A 15,854-nucleotide genomic window follows, 5' to 3' on the forward strand; every position below is an offset into this window, starting at 1 on the left:
CGTTTTTTTTTTAATTCATATTATATTCATAGAATCAGGAAATACTTTGCTGGACACATGAGAACTTAAATTATGACCACTGTATGATCCTGTAACTACTTCGTATTGGATCAATACCTAAATTTTTGGTATCATCCCAAACTAATTTTAAGTATCAAACAGAAGAATAAGTGATTATTACATTTTAACAGAAGTGTAGATAGAACATGTTGAAACAGAAAATATAAAGATATTAACAATAACTGAACAAGTTGATTAAAAATATTTTTTTACAGCTTGTCCTTCATAATTTTGAAAAAATACGAGAATGATAAATGACACAATATGTTACTGCATATGTCAGCAGACTAAAAAGTAGTCTTTGTTTACTTACTAATAAAAGACAAGTTGTCTAGTATTAACTATTTTATTTAAGGACAAACTTGGTCTTCGATTGCAATAGGAAACATATGTTTAATGTACCCTAAGATTTTTTTGTTAAAATAAAGCCAATAATGCCATTTTTGTGGTCTATTATTTAAAAAAGTATCAAAATACATTTTGGTACCGCGACCAAAATATTGGTATCGGGACAACCCTAATTTTCTAGTAATAAATACGATTAGAACATTTTAGCCTTATGTTTATCTTCAGTGACATTTAGCGGACATACACCACAATCGTTTTTCACTGGCGAGTCGCGAAGCTCTCTGTTTTTCCTGTGTGCGGTCTCGCGAAGTCGCTTGCCACCCATCGAAACAAAAATTGTGAATGACTAAAGAGGGCTCACTGCCCTAAGTGAATTATCCTGTATCATAAACATGCTCAGGTGCTAAGAACGAAGAGACCTCTTTCCCTGTTTGAAGTGAAAAAAACTTTATCCCCTAGCGGTTACATAACCTCACCAATTAGATTACTGTTTTTTCCAAACCATCGGGTGTAAGGTGCGCTGCCGATTAGCGGGTCTAGTCAGGTCTATTTTCATATATAAGGCACATTAGAGGGGTCATACTATTTTATTTTTCTTGGAAATGTAAAACACTTCCTTGTGGTCTACAGAACATGTAGTGGTGGTTCTTTAGTCTAAATGTTGCATATATTAGGTTTTACAGATCATCTTCAAGTCGCTTTAGGATGCGCCGTTTTGTGGGCGGTTTTATTTACGTCGCTCACCTTCGACAGCGTCTTCTCCCCGTCATCTTTGTTGTAGTGGTATAGCGTGCACAGGAGTGGGAAAAGTGTCAAAAGATGGAGCTAAATGTTTTAATGACATTCAGACTTTAATCAATAACGGAGCAGCATCTCCTCATCTGGAAACAAAGACAACGCCGGAAATGTGTCCAGTGAAAAAATGTCCGACCGGAACTCTGTAATAACTAAAGTTCCTTGGGTAAATAATGTAAACTCAATACACAGGTATGTTTTAGGTCTCTCATGGCGAGTTCACTGACAGATATAAGTAAGAACTTTACATTACCTTATATTAGAAAGGGCAACAGCAGAGGATGAATGTCCCATAACAAGAAGAGAGAGGGAAAAAAAAGAAGCTATTGAGGACGTTGTCGTCACAGACTACAAAGGCGGAAGCGTGCAAATTTTCAAGACTTATCCAGTTCCCAAATACAGATAAGCAGGTACCAGAAGGTAAGAAAAGTTAATTTTGTATAATATTGTGAAAAAAAACGTCAGATGATTTGTCTTACCTTACACACAATAATAATACTCGTATGTTGAAGCACAGTACATTCCATCAAGCGGTGCGGCTTCATAGCTTGCCAAATTCATACTAAAACATTTTGATAGATTTTTGAGCGCTGTGTGTTGTGTTCTATATTTTCAATGGAACATATACAATTTTGGTGTTGTTTACTGGAGTCGTATTGCAGTCTACACGTCTCTCGTATGTGTGACTGCCATCTACTGGTCACACTTACAAATACACCATGTACCAAATAAAATAGCTTCAAGGACAGTAAGCACAACCAAAATTTGTCCGTACATTAGGTTATAGGGAGAGTTTTGAGAAAATAAAAAGATTTTAAGTGCGCCTTTTAGTCGGCAAAAATACGGTATTTGTGCAGCCCTAATGTAAAGATTGAAGAATGGGACCTAAAATTGAGCCTTTGTTAACCCCAGTTGTGTCAGTAGAATTGACTGAGGTTGGATTATAGAGACCACAGTTTGCCTCTGTGCAATATAGAAAATGACTATCGTGATATTCGAGTATACCTTCTCACGCAGTTGCTTTTAGCTACGGGCATTACACCTCAGGCTTTTCTCAATCTTTCTTGTCTCTCCTTCTCACAGAGACATAAAACAAGCGCACCTTCCTACACATGTCACTTATGTCGTGCTTGCAACGTCATACGCTCTTGCGGAGCAGAAAGGTAGCGACATGGATGACGTTAGCAGTGGTGCGAGTAGTAATACGAGACAAAGAGGTTGCGAATCTGATAACAAATGAAGGAAGAAGAATACATTCCGAAGAAAAACAGCACAGGGTCTATCGTCTCGCAGTGGTTTGGCTTCAAGTGGGAATTTCCAGATCAACATTGTATGAAACAAAATAGTCAACAGAAGATAACGTCCGCAGGAACCTACCACATAGCGAAGGATATACACTATTGGATTTCCTTTTATACGTCTAATTTTTATTTGACTGTTATTGAAATATCTTGTGTGACATCATGCACAGAAGTGCACTTTATTTGTTTTAAAATATTGTAGTGGCGTTCTGTACAAAAAGTGCACTTTGAGTGTTTTTTTGATATGTCATCTTAGTGACATCATGCACAAAAGTGCACTAATAGCTTGTTTTAGAATGTCTCTGACTATCTTGCACTTATTTTTTGGAAATGACATGAATGTTTGTGCCACTGCTTAATAAGTGTTTCATAAATTCAGTTTTGGTAAATTTACTTAGTTGTGATTTCCCTCTCTGCATTAAAGTTTAAAATCAACATATACCGTATTTTTGGGATTATAAATCGCTCCGGAGTATAGGTCGCACAGGCCGAAAATGCATAATAAAGAAGGAAAAAAACATATACGTCGCACTGGAATATAAGTCGCATTTTTGGGGGAAATTGATTTGAGAAAATCTAACATCTTTATAATAAATAAAGAATAGTGAACAACAGGCTGAATAAGTGTACGTTATATGACGCATAAATAACCAACTGAGAAGGTGCCTGGTATGTTAACGTAACATATTACGGTAAGAGTCATTCAAATAACTATAACGTATAGAACATGCTATACGTTTACCAAACAATCGGTCACTCCTAATCGATAAATCCCATGAAATCTTCCTCGATGTCGCTTCTAAACACCTCTGTCAACTCCAAAAGTATGCGCCGCTTCCTCTTGTCGTTTTCTGCTGCGTATTTCACTACGTCCAGCTTGTAATCTGCAGTACATGATTTCCTTTTCGGTCCAATTTTTGTTCAGCCCTTCTCAGTTTTTATAAGCTACCGCCAACTATGAAATGATTAATTTTAATAGCTAAGGCAGTAGCATATAGCATATAGCAGTTAGAGTTCCATTACCCTCCCTCGCCAAATTCTTATTGGTTGACGTGTGTGTGACGATTGCTGACATTTTCTTGGTCTCTTCCGTGAATGAGATAAATAATATTATTTGATATTCTGTAATCTGCGGTACATGTATCCTTTTCACTGCCATTTTTGTTCAGCCCTTCTCAGTTTTTTATAAGTTACCGCCAACGATGAAATGATCCATTTTAATAGCTACGGCAGTAGCATATAGCAGTTAGCATTCCATGACCCACAATGCACTTCTGCCATGACCCTCCCCCGCCGAATTTTTATTGGTTGACGTGTATGTGACGATTGCTGATATTTTCTTCGTCTCTTCCGCGAATGAGATAAATAATATTAGTTGATATTTTACAGTAATGTGTTAATGATTTCACATATAAGTCGCTCCGGAGTATATGTCGCACCCCCAAACCATGAAAAAAACTGCGACTTGTTGTCTGAAAAATACGGTATTAATGCAGTATGAACAACATGTTTTAATGTAGACACATAGAATCATCATACTGGTGTGATTATATGCATCAAGTGTTAATTCAAGGCTAAGGCAAAATATCGAGACAATCGTGTATTGAGATATTAATAAAGGGCTGTATCGCCCAGGCCTATAATTAAACATTAAGTACTTTGTCATTTGCAGGGAGGATTAGTGGGACTGGTGGACTATCCCGATGATGATGATGACGAGGAAGAGGAGGAGGAGGAAGAAGGAGAGAGTAAAGATGACCCTCTGCCACCTTCAAAAAAATCCAAGCTGAACTCCTAAAGATGCGCCGCGGTCTCTGTTTGTGCTCCACTCAGACAGTTTCTGAACACGGGAATGATCTAACTTGTAAACACACGGAACGAATGAGAGCCACACACTGCTGGTGGTCACAAGAGGAGACGGACTGGAACAGATAAGGGGAAACACGCCTCGTCCTCGTCAGAGCAGCCCAACTCAAACAAGTGCCAATCAGGAGGCCAGACTAAGAGAGGACAACACAGGTGAGGGTCAAGTCAAGGGGGCGGGAACAGTCACACTTAGGTTTGTCAATGGTCTCCAACCTGACCCAGAGGTCTCACCATGGTAAAGAAACTGATACAAAACAAACATGTATATGCAGACAGAAATCCCAGGAGATTGTGGACTCGGATCATGATCCGTTTGTCTCCCCGCCGCCCCCACTCAGGGAAGGACATCAGTTGCCCAAATGGTTCAGCCAATTCACACTCACACACTCATCCCTTTTATAATCTCTCCAGAATCTTCTTTTCTTCCTCTCCTTATCTGTTTTTCTTTTTTTTAAGTTAGCATGCACGACCCGGTAGGAGGCAGCGTGTGGCACAGAGAGCCGTCTTTGTTGTATTCTGATGATGTCATCAGTGTTGTCAGTACTCAGTGGACATTATTTCTCCCAAAAGGAGGGAGCAAACAAAAAGCCAGCAGTTTTCTCTCTTCGTTTCATTTTCTTGCTCTGATTTGTCCCGCAAAACCATTCTCCGGTTTGTTTTTGTAAATTATGACGACAACAAAAGAGTTCCTGCCTTTAAATGTTCAGGATGTTTTCAGTCACACTTGAACAGGTTTTTAAAAGACCTCAGTAGGTGAGCTACTTTTACCATTTTTGCCCTTTGAAACTGCAGATTTTTTGGAGAAATTTGTAATCCCGTCTTGATTAAAGATTGAGTGGAATTCTAGATGTGATGTATTTTGTCATATCTTCTCATTTTTTTCTTTTTTTCTTTTACATGAGTGTACACTTAGTTGTTCAGAATACTTGGGACCATTAAAATGATCTTTGCTTTAAGGTGTCTTACTACCGTTTGTCTTCAAGTGCTTCCTTGTGGGTTGTACCTACTTTAGGTCTGGGAATGACACCATGCTTGCACCCGGGTTCAGTTCAAAACATTTTTTTCAGCATACTCTTTAAAAACAGTATCTGTAAAGTCTTACGTTTTTTTTAAATCCTACAATTTGTATTTAAGGCCTTAAAATGTCTATAATTTTCCTTAAATCTCAGAAAAGTTAAAAAAAATAGATTTCTGTGACCCTTGATTAAAATATGCCTTAACTAAAGTCTTCCCTTGAGATGTTTTGATTCTTGAGGACGTTATAACTTATAGCGTCCTCAAAAATCATAGCCTATAACTTAAATACAAAAGGGAACTAAAGTAAGTTACCTGTCCTACCTGGCCGGAATTAATCGCGCACCTCCTAGTGTGCTGTTCCGGCTCAACATAGCAGAGAAGAAAACTGAACGAAAGCCCGCAGCAAAGCCGGATTATATGCGTAAAATGGGTAAGTGCAAGTTGAACGATTTATGAACAATCAATTTAATGCATGGTTGATACCGGTGGATGGAAACGTTCTTCAACCCCTGTTAGAGAACCAGCTTTTTGTTAAAGTTGAGAATTGCGCTTTCCATGCGTCATCAGTTAGGCTTAATTGTGGAGAAGGGTAAACTTAGGGCGTACCCAGCCAAGACTCAGGCTGTGGTGAGTTGGCCCACTCCCACGTCAAGGAAATTGCTACGATTCTTTGGGTTTGCTACATTTTGTCATTATATCTGCAACTTCAGTGAACTCGTTGAACCCTTAACTACACTTATATGAAATAAGCAGCCGGCTGTGTGGGGCCTGGAGACGGGGCACACTTTTTCTAGACCTAAATCCTGGTTTACCTCTGCTCCTGTTCTTGTGCATCCTAAACGCTTTATGCCCTCTTTTGTTGATGGAGATACTTCTGCTCTTCCAGAAGTCAACCTCTGATCAAAAACTGCACAGCTGTGCCTTCATTTCACGTCGATTGACCTCCAGCAGAGAGGAACCACGATATCGGTAACAGGGAGCTGCTGGCTTTACAGGAGTGGAGGGACTGGCTAGACGGTGCAATCCATCCTTTCACGGTGTATACGGACCATGAGAACTTGGCGTACATCAGCTCTACACAGTGTCTCAACTCTCACCAGGCGCAATGGGCTTTGTTCTTGACAAGGTTCTCAAACCCTCACTTATCACCCTGGATCACTAAACAGCAAGCCAGATGCCTTATCCACGATGCCCCCCCCCCCAATTAAGGACTCTATAGGCGCAAGGACTGGCCCAGGCGATGCCTTTTCGTGCCAAAGGTCCTCGTTCTGAAGTCCTCAAGTGGCCCCACAAGTCCAAAGTGTCCTGCCATCGCACAGCTTTTTTGTTGGCTCAACGTTTCTGGTGGTCTCCCTTCCGCGCAGACACCAAGAGGTTTGTGTCTGCATGCACTGTCTGTGCCAGGAACAAGTCGTCTCACCGTCCCCCAGCGGGCCTGCTTCAACCGCTTCTGGTCCCTTCCCGCCCATGGTCTCACATAGGCCTGGTCTTTGCAACGGGCCATACGTCCTCCGAGGGCCACACAGTCATACTTACAGTTGACAGATTTTCCAAGTCTGCCCACTTCATTCCTCTACCTGAAAACTCCCCTCTTGACTGTAGACTGCTAACCTGTCGGTAATCCATATGTGTTTCGTCTCCATGGCATAACGTCTGACCTAGTATCTGACAGAAGTCCGCAGTTTTCCTCGGCTGTGTGTTTAGGCCTTTTTGCAAGTCCCTGGGAGCTACGGCGAGCCTATCGTCAGGAAACCACCACCAATCTAACGGTCAGACTGAGCGCGTCAACAAGGACTTGGTGATACGATCTGTGTGTGCCACCAGCACCCAGTGTCCTGGTCGTCTAACCTCCCCTGGGTGGAATATGCCCACACGTTAGACTGTTCCGCTACAGGCCGCTCCCCGTTCCATGCTGCCTACGGTTTTCAACCGCCCGCCTTCCCCTGCCAGAAGAAGCAATCCTCCCTACCCGCTATGGCAGCCCAACTCTGCTCTGTCTGGCAAGAGACACGAGCGTGGCTGGCCAACTCCGCTGTGTCTGGCAAGAGACACAAGCGGCTGAAAGCCACCGGATTCAGGCTCCTGCCTATGTTCCTGGCTAGAAGATCTGGTTGTGTGCCCAGGACATGCCCCTGGCGGCCAGTTCTAGGACGTTCAGCCCTCGTTGTGTGGGTCCCTTTTGAAGTGGAGAGGATTTTCAATCCTGCAGCAGTCAGGCTCACACTCCTGGGGTCTCTCAAAATTCACCCCGTCTTCCATGTGACTCTCCTAAAGCCTGTAATCTCCCGTGACCCACTCTTCCTTCTCAGCTGGTTGATGGCCATCCCACTTACTTGATCAGGAGCACACTGGATATCAGAAGAAGGGGCAGGGGTTACCAGTACCTGGTCGACTGGGAGGGCCATGCTCCCGAGGGGCACTCATGGGTATCTCGAGCACTCATTATCAATCCCTCCCTCCTGTCTGACTTTTACCAAGAGTTTCCCAATAAGCCAGGTAAGCCGCCATGGGGGCGTCTGATAGGGAGGTGGATAGTGTCACACTTTGCATGTCACTGACTTCCCGGTATCCTTATTTGCTGTTGCTAATGTCCTTAAGAACCTTTTGCAAGTATCCTCTGTAGTGATTAGAAGCTTTATTTATTAACCCCTTGGCTTTGCCAAGTTTCTCCTGGTGTTTCCTTTTGCCATCTGTAGAGTATTACCTGGAGTATTTGTGTCTCAACAGACATTAAAGACTTGTTTTGACTGCACTCACGGCTCTTCCCTGCATCGTGGGTTCAACTTAACACTGACTCTAAACACAGCCTTGGTCCAAAATGGAAATTTGTCCTTAAAATTCCACACAATGGTCGTTTTGTCGAATCCTCTTTGCAGCACCTCCTCTCAAGCTCCAATAGGTTGAATGCGAAGCATTGCTTTCACCCAGGATGTACATTGGCTGCATTCATCTCAAGTCTAGTCAGTGACCAAGAACAGAAGGACAACCATCCACCAGTCAGACCTGTATGGTATAGTGGCCAGACGGAAGCCATTTTTTAATAAAAAGTTTGCCAACATCAGAATCAGAATAGTTTTTATTGCCATTGTTTTAGAACGGGTTCACAAACTAGGAATTGTTCTTGGTGCAATCGTGCAGCATAAAACTCATAACACAGAGTAGGTAATAAAAAGAGCTGTGATTGAGCTATCAGATCTTGTTACTGTTAATGTGCCTGATGGCCGAAGGGAAAAAACTGTCTAGGTGGCGGGAGGTGTGGGTCTGGATGGACCGTAGTCTCCTGCTTGAAGGGAGAGGGGAGAATAGTTTGTCTCCAGGGTCAGAAGAGTCAGCTGTGATCCGACCAACACGCCTTCTGGTCCCTGAGGAGAACAGGTCCTGGAGTGATGGGAGCTTGCGGCCAATCACCTTCCCAACAGCACTTACGATGCGCTGCAGTCTATGCTTATCCTGGACTGTGGCGCCGGGGAACCACACGGTGATGGAGGAGGTGAAGATGGACTCGATGATGGCTGAGTTAAACTGCACCAGCATCTCGGTCAGCACCTTAGGTTTCCTCAGCTGCCGCAGGAAGTACATCCTCTGCTGGACCTTCTTAATGAGGGAGCTGATTGTCAGCTCCCACTCGAGGTCCTGGGGGATGGTGGTGCCCAAGAAACGGAAGTAGGCCACAATGGAGACGGGGGCGGGAGAGTCAATCAGGGTGAGGGGGCATGGTAGGGCTGTGACTTTCCTGAAGTCTGTCCATGATCATCTCCACTGTTTTCTGGGCGTTCAGCTCCAGGTTGTTGAGGCTGCACCAGGATGCCAGCCAGTCCACATCTGTCCTGTAGGCAGACTCGTCGCCATCTAAGATGAAAAATGCACCTTAAGGACTCTGACAATTAGAAACCAAATTCTCTGGTCTGATGAGAGAAAGATTGAACTCTTTGGCGTGAATGCCAGGCGTCATGTTTGGAGAAAACCAGGTGGCAACCCAATATCTAAGTTACATTTCGAACTAGTGTGGGGGGCAATGGGAGCAGGTGGGTAAAGTAAAGTCTTGGCAGTGACTAGGATGGCAGAAGCATTGATCGAACCAAGAACCCTTTACCGACCAAGCTATACCGCCCCAGCGACAGGAACTGGGAGGCTAGTCAGGATCGATAGAAATACGAATGCAGAAATGTACAGAGACATCTCTTCCAACTTAATGGAGTTTGAGAGTCACTGCAAATATGTACCAAGCTTGTGGCGTCGTATTCAAAAATACTTGAGGCTGTAATTTCTGCCGAAGGTGTAATAAAGTATCGAGCAAAGACTGTGAATACTTAGTTGGTGCATGGGAATTTTAGTTTATTTCTCATAAATGTGCATGGTTTTTTTTTTACATTGTCATGGCTATCTGTGTAATTTTTAGGACAAAAATAATTTATTCCATTTTGGAGTGAGGCTATAAATACTTTTCTGATGCACTGTACATAACTAAGATGTTGCTGTAGTTTGTTTACTTTCAGATGCAATCAGTAGTTCAACTTCTTTAGTTCTACTAGTGGTGTTCCTCAAGGTTCCATCTTAGGTCCTCTTTTTTTCACCAGGCTGGTGGCCCAGTTGGGTTCAGTTCCAAAAAAAAATCCTAATTTCTGCAGAAGATTCCTAGAAACACTTAAGTGTGGTCATAGAGATGATCTTTGATTAGGTCCTTAAAAACAGCAGAGCACTCCTGTAACTCTGGAAAAATAGACTAAAATCGAATGTCTATTGTAGTGGACGTTGGTTCTGTGAAAATATACAAAAGAAGAATAATAGTGGAAGGAGAAGTCCTGCCCCTTAGGCCTAAGCTTTCCTAAACCAGTGAAGTTGGCACGTTGTGTAATTCATAACAAATTGGACCAAGCTATATTTCTAACAAAGACAAATCATTATTTCTTCTAGATTTTTCAGAACAAAAATTTAAAATAAATTCAAAAGACTTTGAAATAAGATTTAAATTTGATTCTACAGATTTTCTAGATTTGCCAGAATATTTTTTTTGAATTTTAATCATAAGATTGAAAAAATATTTCACAAATATTTTTTGTCGAAAAAACAAGCTAAAATGAAGAATTAAATGTATTTATTATTCTTTACAATAATAAAAAAAAAATAATAATAACTTGAACATTGATTTAAATTGTCAGGAAAGAGGAGGAAGGAATTTAAAATGTAAAAAGGTATTAAAAATCCTAAAATCATTTTTAAGGTTGTATTTTTTTTCTCTAAAATTGTCTTTCTGAAAGTTATGAGAAGCAAAGTAAAACAATAAATGAATTTATTCAAGACCAAGTCTTTCAAATATTTTCTTGGATTTTTCAACTTCTATTTGAGTTTTGTCTCTCTTAGAATTAAAAATGTTGAGCAAAGCGAGACCAGCTTGCGAGTAAATAAATAACATTTTAAAAAATAGAGGCAGCTCACTGGTAAGTGCTGCTATTTGAGCTATTTTTAGAACAGACTCATCTGGTCCTTACCAGGTTGGTGTCCCCTGCTCTATAGCTTCATTTCCCAGTCAGGATGAACGTCCGCGTAATATTATTGTTTTTATTATAACATTTGCTATCTTATTTTCCGTATTCAATATTTTTGCACACAAATTCTGGCCCTTGAACAAGCTGCCAATAAACAAGTCTGGCTGCAAGGTGCACTCCACGTCCACTAGAGGGCAGACTTGGCCTTGCAGTCAATGGGACAGTTGGTAGCTGTTGTGTTGTTCTGCATTGCATTGAGAGCAGTTGTGTAATGTCATGCATGCACAAAACACAACACAACTCCATCCAAATGTAGTAACCAAGACTTTTAACTGCTGTGTAGTCCTGATGATGTCTCAACACTTTTCAGCGTCTTCTTGCCACAACAGACGGTTCCACCACGGCACATTCATTAAAACCCCACTGAGGAGGATCAGGCGCACGCCTATTAAGGTCCCCTTTCACATGAAAGCCATCTTTAGACAAAAAGCGGCCCCTCGCCACCACCGTTGTGTGTGATCTTCCTCCTTCGCCGCTGCCCCGCCTGTACGTCTGCCAGGATGGAGACTTTGCTGCTGGTCCCCTTCCTGCTGGGCCTGTGAAGCATCTTTGGACAGTTCTTGTTGATTGGACCTGCTCCAGAATCATCGTCCCTCTCTTTGTAGATATTTACATTTATTGAACTAAATATTGTTACTTAAACCTTTTTTTTTTTTTTTTATATATATTCTGACTTTTACCTTTTCAACCCCCACACTAAATACTAGGGAAGTACCAGTAGTTAATTAGAATGGGGATTTATTTATTTAATTCATGCAGTAATTAGTTATAGTGGTGGTGTAAAGCTAAAAGTCACACAAAATAAAATAAAAAAGTTGAAATTAAAGATTTCTTTTTAAGTACCAATAGTTAAAATGAGGGGAAAAGTCACAAAATGAGTAAAAAAAAAAAAAAAATTGAGTTGGGGGGGCAAGTACCAGTAGTGAATTAAAATGTGGATTTATTTATGTTATTCATGCACTAATTAGTTGTAATTAGGGTAAAAAAAAAAGTGGTGGAAAAGTAAAAGTCACATAAGAAAAAAATAAGTTCAAATTGAAAAAGCGAAAAAAAAAAAGTATCAGTAGTACAAGAAAAGGCACAAAATAAGTAAAAAAAAAAAAGGCAGATTTAAAGAAATATTTTTTATTAGTGTGGAAAAAGTACAAGTAGTTAATAAAAATGGGGATTTATTTAATGAATTCATGCAGTAATTAGTCATAATGGGGGTAAAAAAAAACAATGGTGGAAATTAAGTCATAATAAAAAATTAAAAAATTTAATTTAAAGATTGTTTTTTTTTTTTAGTACCAGGGGAGTCACTAAATAAGTTAAAAAAAAGGGCAGAATTAAGTTTTTAAGATGAAATTAAAGAAACAAACAAAAAAATAAATACCAGTATTACAAAAAGTCACAAAATACGTTTGAACTTAATATTGTTACTCAAACCTTATTTTTTTTCTTATGTTCTGGCTTTTACCTTTTCAACCCCCACACTAAATACTAGGGAAGTACCAGTAGTTAATTAAAATGGGGATTTATTTATTTAATTCATGCAGTAATTAGTTATAGTGGTGGTGAAAAAAAAAGGGTGTAAAGCTAAAAGTCACACAAATAAAATAAAAAAGTTGAAATTAAAGATTTATTTTTAAGTACCAGTAGTTAAAATGAGGGGGAAAGTCACAAAATGAGTAAAAAAAAAAAAAAAAAATTGAGTTGGGGGGGCAAGTACCAGTAGTGAATTAAAATGTGGATTTATTTATGTTATTCATGCAGTAATTGGTTGTAATTAGGGTAAAAAAACAAAAAAAAGTGGTGGAAAAGTAAAAGTCACATAAGAAAAAAATAAGTTTAAATTGAAAAAGCGAAAAAAAAAGTATCAGTAGTACAAGAAAAGGCACAAAATAAGTAAAAAAAAAAATTAAAAAAAGGCAGATTTAAAGAAATATTTTTTATTAGTGTGGAAAAAGTACAAGTAGTTAATAAAAATGGGGATTTATTTAATGAATTCATGCAGTAATTAGTTATAATGGGGGTAAAAAAAAACAATTGTGGAAATTAAAAGTCATAATAAAAAATTAAAAAATTTAATTTAAAGATTGTTTTTTTTTTTTTTTTTAGTACCAGTAGTTAGTTTAAATGGGGGGTATGGGGAGTCACTAAATAAGTTAAAAAAAAAAAAAAGAGAAAAAAAAGGGCAGAATTAAATTTTTAAGATGAAATTAAAGAAACAAACAAAAAAATAAGTACCAGTATTACAAAAAGTCACAAAATACGTTTGAACTTAATATTGTTACTCAAACCTTACCAGTAGTTAATTAGAATGGGGATGTATTTATTTAATTCATGCAGTAATTAGTTGTGGTGGTGGTGAAAAAAAAGGGGTGTAAAGCTAAAAGTCACACAAAATAAAATAAAAAAGTTGAAATTAAAGATTTCTTTTTAAGTACCAGTAGTTAAAATGAGGGGAAAAGTCACAAAATGAGTAAAAAAAAATATATATATATATAGTTGGGGGGGCAAGTACCAGCAGTGAATTAAAAGGTGGATTTATTTATGTTATTCATGCAGTAATTGGTTGTAATTAGGGTAAAAAAAAAGAAAAAAAGTGGTGGAAAAGTAAAAGTCACATATGAAAAAAATAAGTTTAAATTGAAAAAGCAAAAAAAAAAAGAGTATCAGTAGTACATGAAAAGGCACAAAATAAGTAAAAAAAAAGGCAGATTTAAAGAAATATTTTTTATTAGTGTGGAAAAAGTACAAGTAGTTAATAAAAATGGGGATTTATTTAATGAATTCATGCAGTAATTAATTATAATGGGGTTAAAAAAAAAACAATGGTGGAAATTAAAAGTCATAATAAAAAATTAAAAAATTTAATTTAAAGATTGTTTTTTTTTTTTTAGTACCAGGGGAGTCACTAAATAAGTTAAAAAAAAAAAAAAGGGCAGAATTACATTTTTAAGATGAAATTAAAGAAACAAACAAAAAAATAATTACCAGTATTACAAAAAGTCACAAAATACGTTTGAACTTAATATTGTTACTCAAACCTTATTTTTTTTTCTTATGTTCTGACTTTTACCTTTTCAACCCCCACACTAAATATTAGGGAAGTACCAGTAGTTAATTAAAATGGGGATTCATTTATTTAATTCATGCAGTAATTAGTTATAGTGGTGGTGAGAAAAAAAAGGGGTGTAAAGCTAAAAGTCAAACAAATAAAATAAAAAAGTTGAAATTAAAGATTTCTTTTTAAGTACCAGTAGTTAAAATGAGGGGAAAAGTCACAAAATGAGTAAAAAAAAAAAAAAAAAAAATTGAGTTGGGGGGGCAAGTACCAGTAGTGAATTAAAATGTGGATTTATTTATGTTATTCATGCAGTAATTAGTTGTAATTAGGGTAAAAAAAAAAAGCGGTGGAAAAGTAAAAGTCACATATGAAAAAAATAAGTTTAAATTTAAAAAATAAAAAAGTACCAGTAGTACAAGAAAAGTCACAAAATAAGTAAAAAAAAAAAAAAAAAAGGCAGATTTTAACAAATAGTTTTTAGTTGTGTGGGAAAAGTACAAGTAGTTAATAAAAATGGGGATTTATTTAATGAAATCATGCAGTAATTAGTTATAATGGGGGTGAAGAAAAATGGTGTAAAATTAAAAGTCACATAAGAAAAAAAATAAAAAGTTAAAATTAAAGATGTTTTTTTAAGTACAAGTAGTTAAGGTTGAGGGGTCACAAAATAAGTAAAAAAAAAAAGACAGAATTAAATCAAGTTGACATTCCATCCATCCATTTTCTACCTTTAAAGAAAAACAAAATTAAGTACCAGTAGTACAAGAAAAGTCACAAAATAGGTAAAAATACAAAAGGCAAAATTAAGTTTTTTTCTTTTGTGAAAAGAGTACCAATAGTTAATAAAAATGGGGATTTATGTTTTTAATTCTTGCAGTAATTAGTTAGATTGGGGTTTTTTTTTTAGTACCAGTAGTAAATGGGGGATGGGGGGAGTCACAAAATAAATAGAAAAAAAAAGAAGCCGGAATTAAATATTTAAAATAAAATTAAAGAAACAAACAAAAAAATAAGTACCAGTTTTACAAAAAGTCACAAAATACGTTTGAACTTAATATTGTTACTCAAACCTTGTTTTTTTTTCTTATGTTCTGACTTTTACCTTTTCAACCCCCACACTAACTACTAGGGAAGTAGCAGTAGTTAATTAAAATGGGGATTTATGTGTTTAATTAATGCATTAATTAGTTAAATTGGGAGTGAAAAAGTGGTGGAAAATTAAAAGTCACATAAGGAAAAAAAAAAGTTGAAATTAAAGAAAATAATATATTTAATACAAGTACCAGAAGTTAGTTAAAATGGGGGAAAAGTCACAAAATAAATTTGTAAAAAAGACAAAATTAAAGAAAAAGTTTTTTTTTTAAAGTACCAGTAGTTAATTAAATTTGGGATTAATGTATTTAATTTATGCAGTAATTAGTTACAATGGGAGTAAAACAAGTGGAGGAAAGGTAAGGAAAAAAAATGAAATGAAAGAAAACGATATATTTAATAAAAGTACCAGATTTTAGTTAAAATAGGGGGAATGTCACAAAATAAGTTGAAAAAAAAAGACAAAATGAAAGAATATTTTTTTTTTAAGTTCCAGTAGTTAGTTAAAATTGGGATTTATTTCTTTAATTCATGCAGTAATAAGTTACAATGGGAGTAAAACAAGTGGTGGAAAAGTGAAAATCACATTAAAAAAAATAAATTAAAGAAAACAATATATTTAATAAAAGTACCAGTAGTTAGTTAAAATGGGGGAAAAGTCACAAAATAAGTTTGTAAAAAAGACAAAATTAAAGAAAATGTTTTTTTTTTAAAGTACCAGTAGTTAATTAAATTTGGGATTAATGTATTTAATTTATGCAGTGATTAGTTACAATG

At 37.3% G+C, this 15,854-nt stretch overlaps 1 protein-coding gene across 2 annotated transcripts in view; it reads left to right on the plus strand.

Moving 5' to 3' along the window:
* The window catches only part of LOC133542356 (serine/threonine-protein phosphatase 4 regulatory subunit 3), a 46,015-nt gene extending 40,689 nt beyond the window's left edge, over positions 1–5,326 (plus strand). For both annotated transcript variants that reach the window (XM_061886412.1, XM_061886413.1), the window contains exon 15: positions 4,177–5,326. In XM_061886412.1, coding sequence (XP_061742396.1) covers positions 4,177–4,302 — 126 coding nt within the window. In that variant the 3' untranslated portion in view covers positions 4,303–5,326. The remainder of the gene's footprint in view (positions 1–4,176) is intronic.
* Positions 5,327–15,854: the final 10,528 nt, after the last annotated feature.

The sequence above is a fragment of the Nerophis ophidion genome, linkage group LG24 (genome assembly GCF_033978795.1).
Source record: "Nerophis ophidion isolate RoL-2023_Sa linkage group LG24, RoL_Noph_v1.0, whole genome shotgun sequence".
NCBI classification, from domain to species: Eukaryota; Metazoa; Chordata; class Actinopteri; order Syngnathiformes; family Syngnathidae; genus Nerophis; species Nerophis ophidion.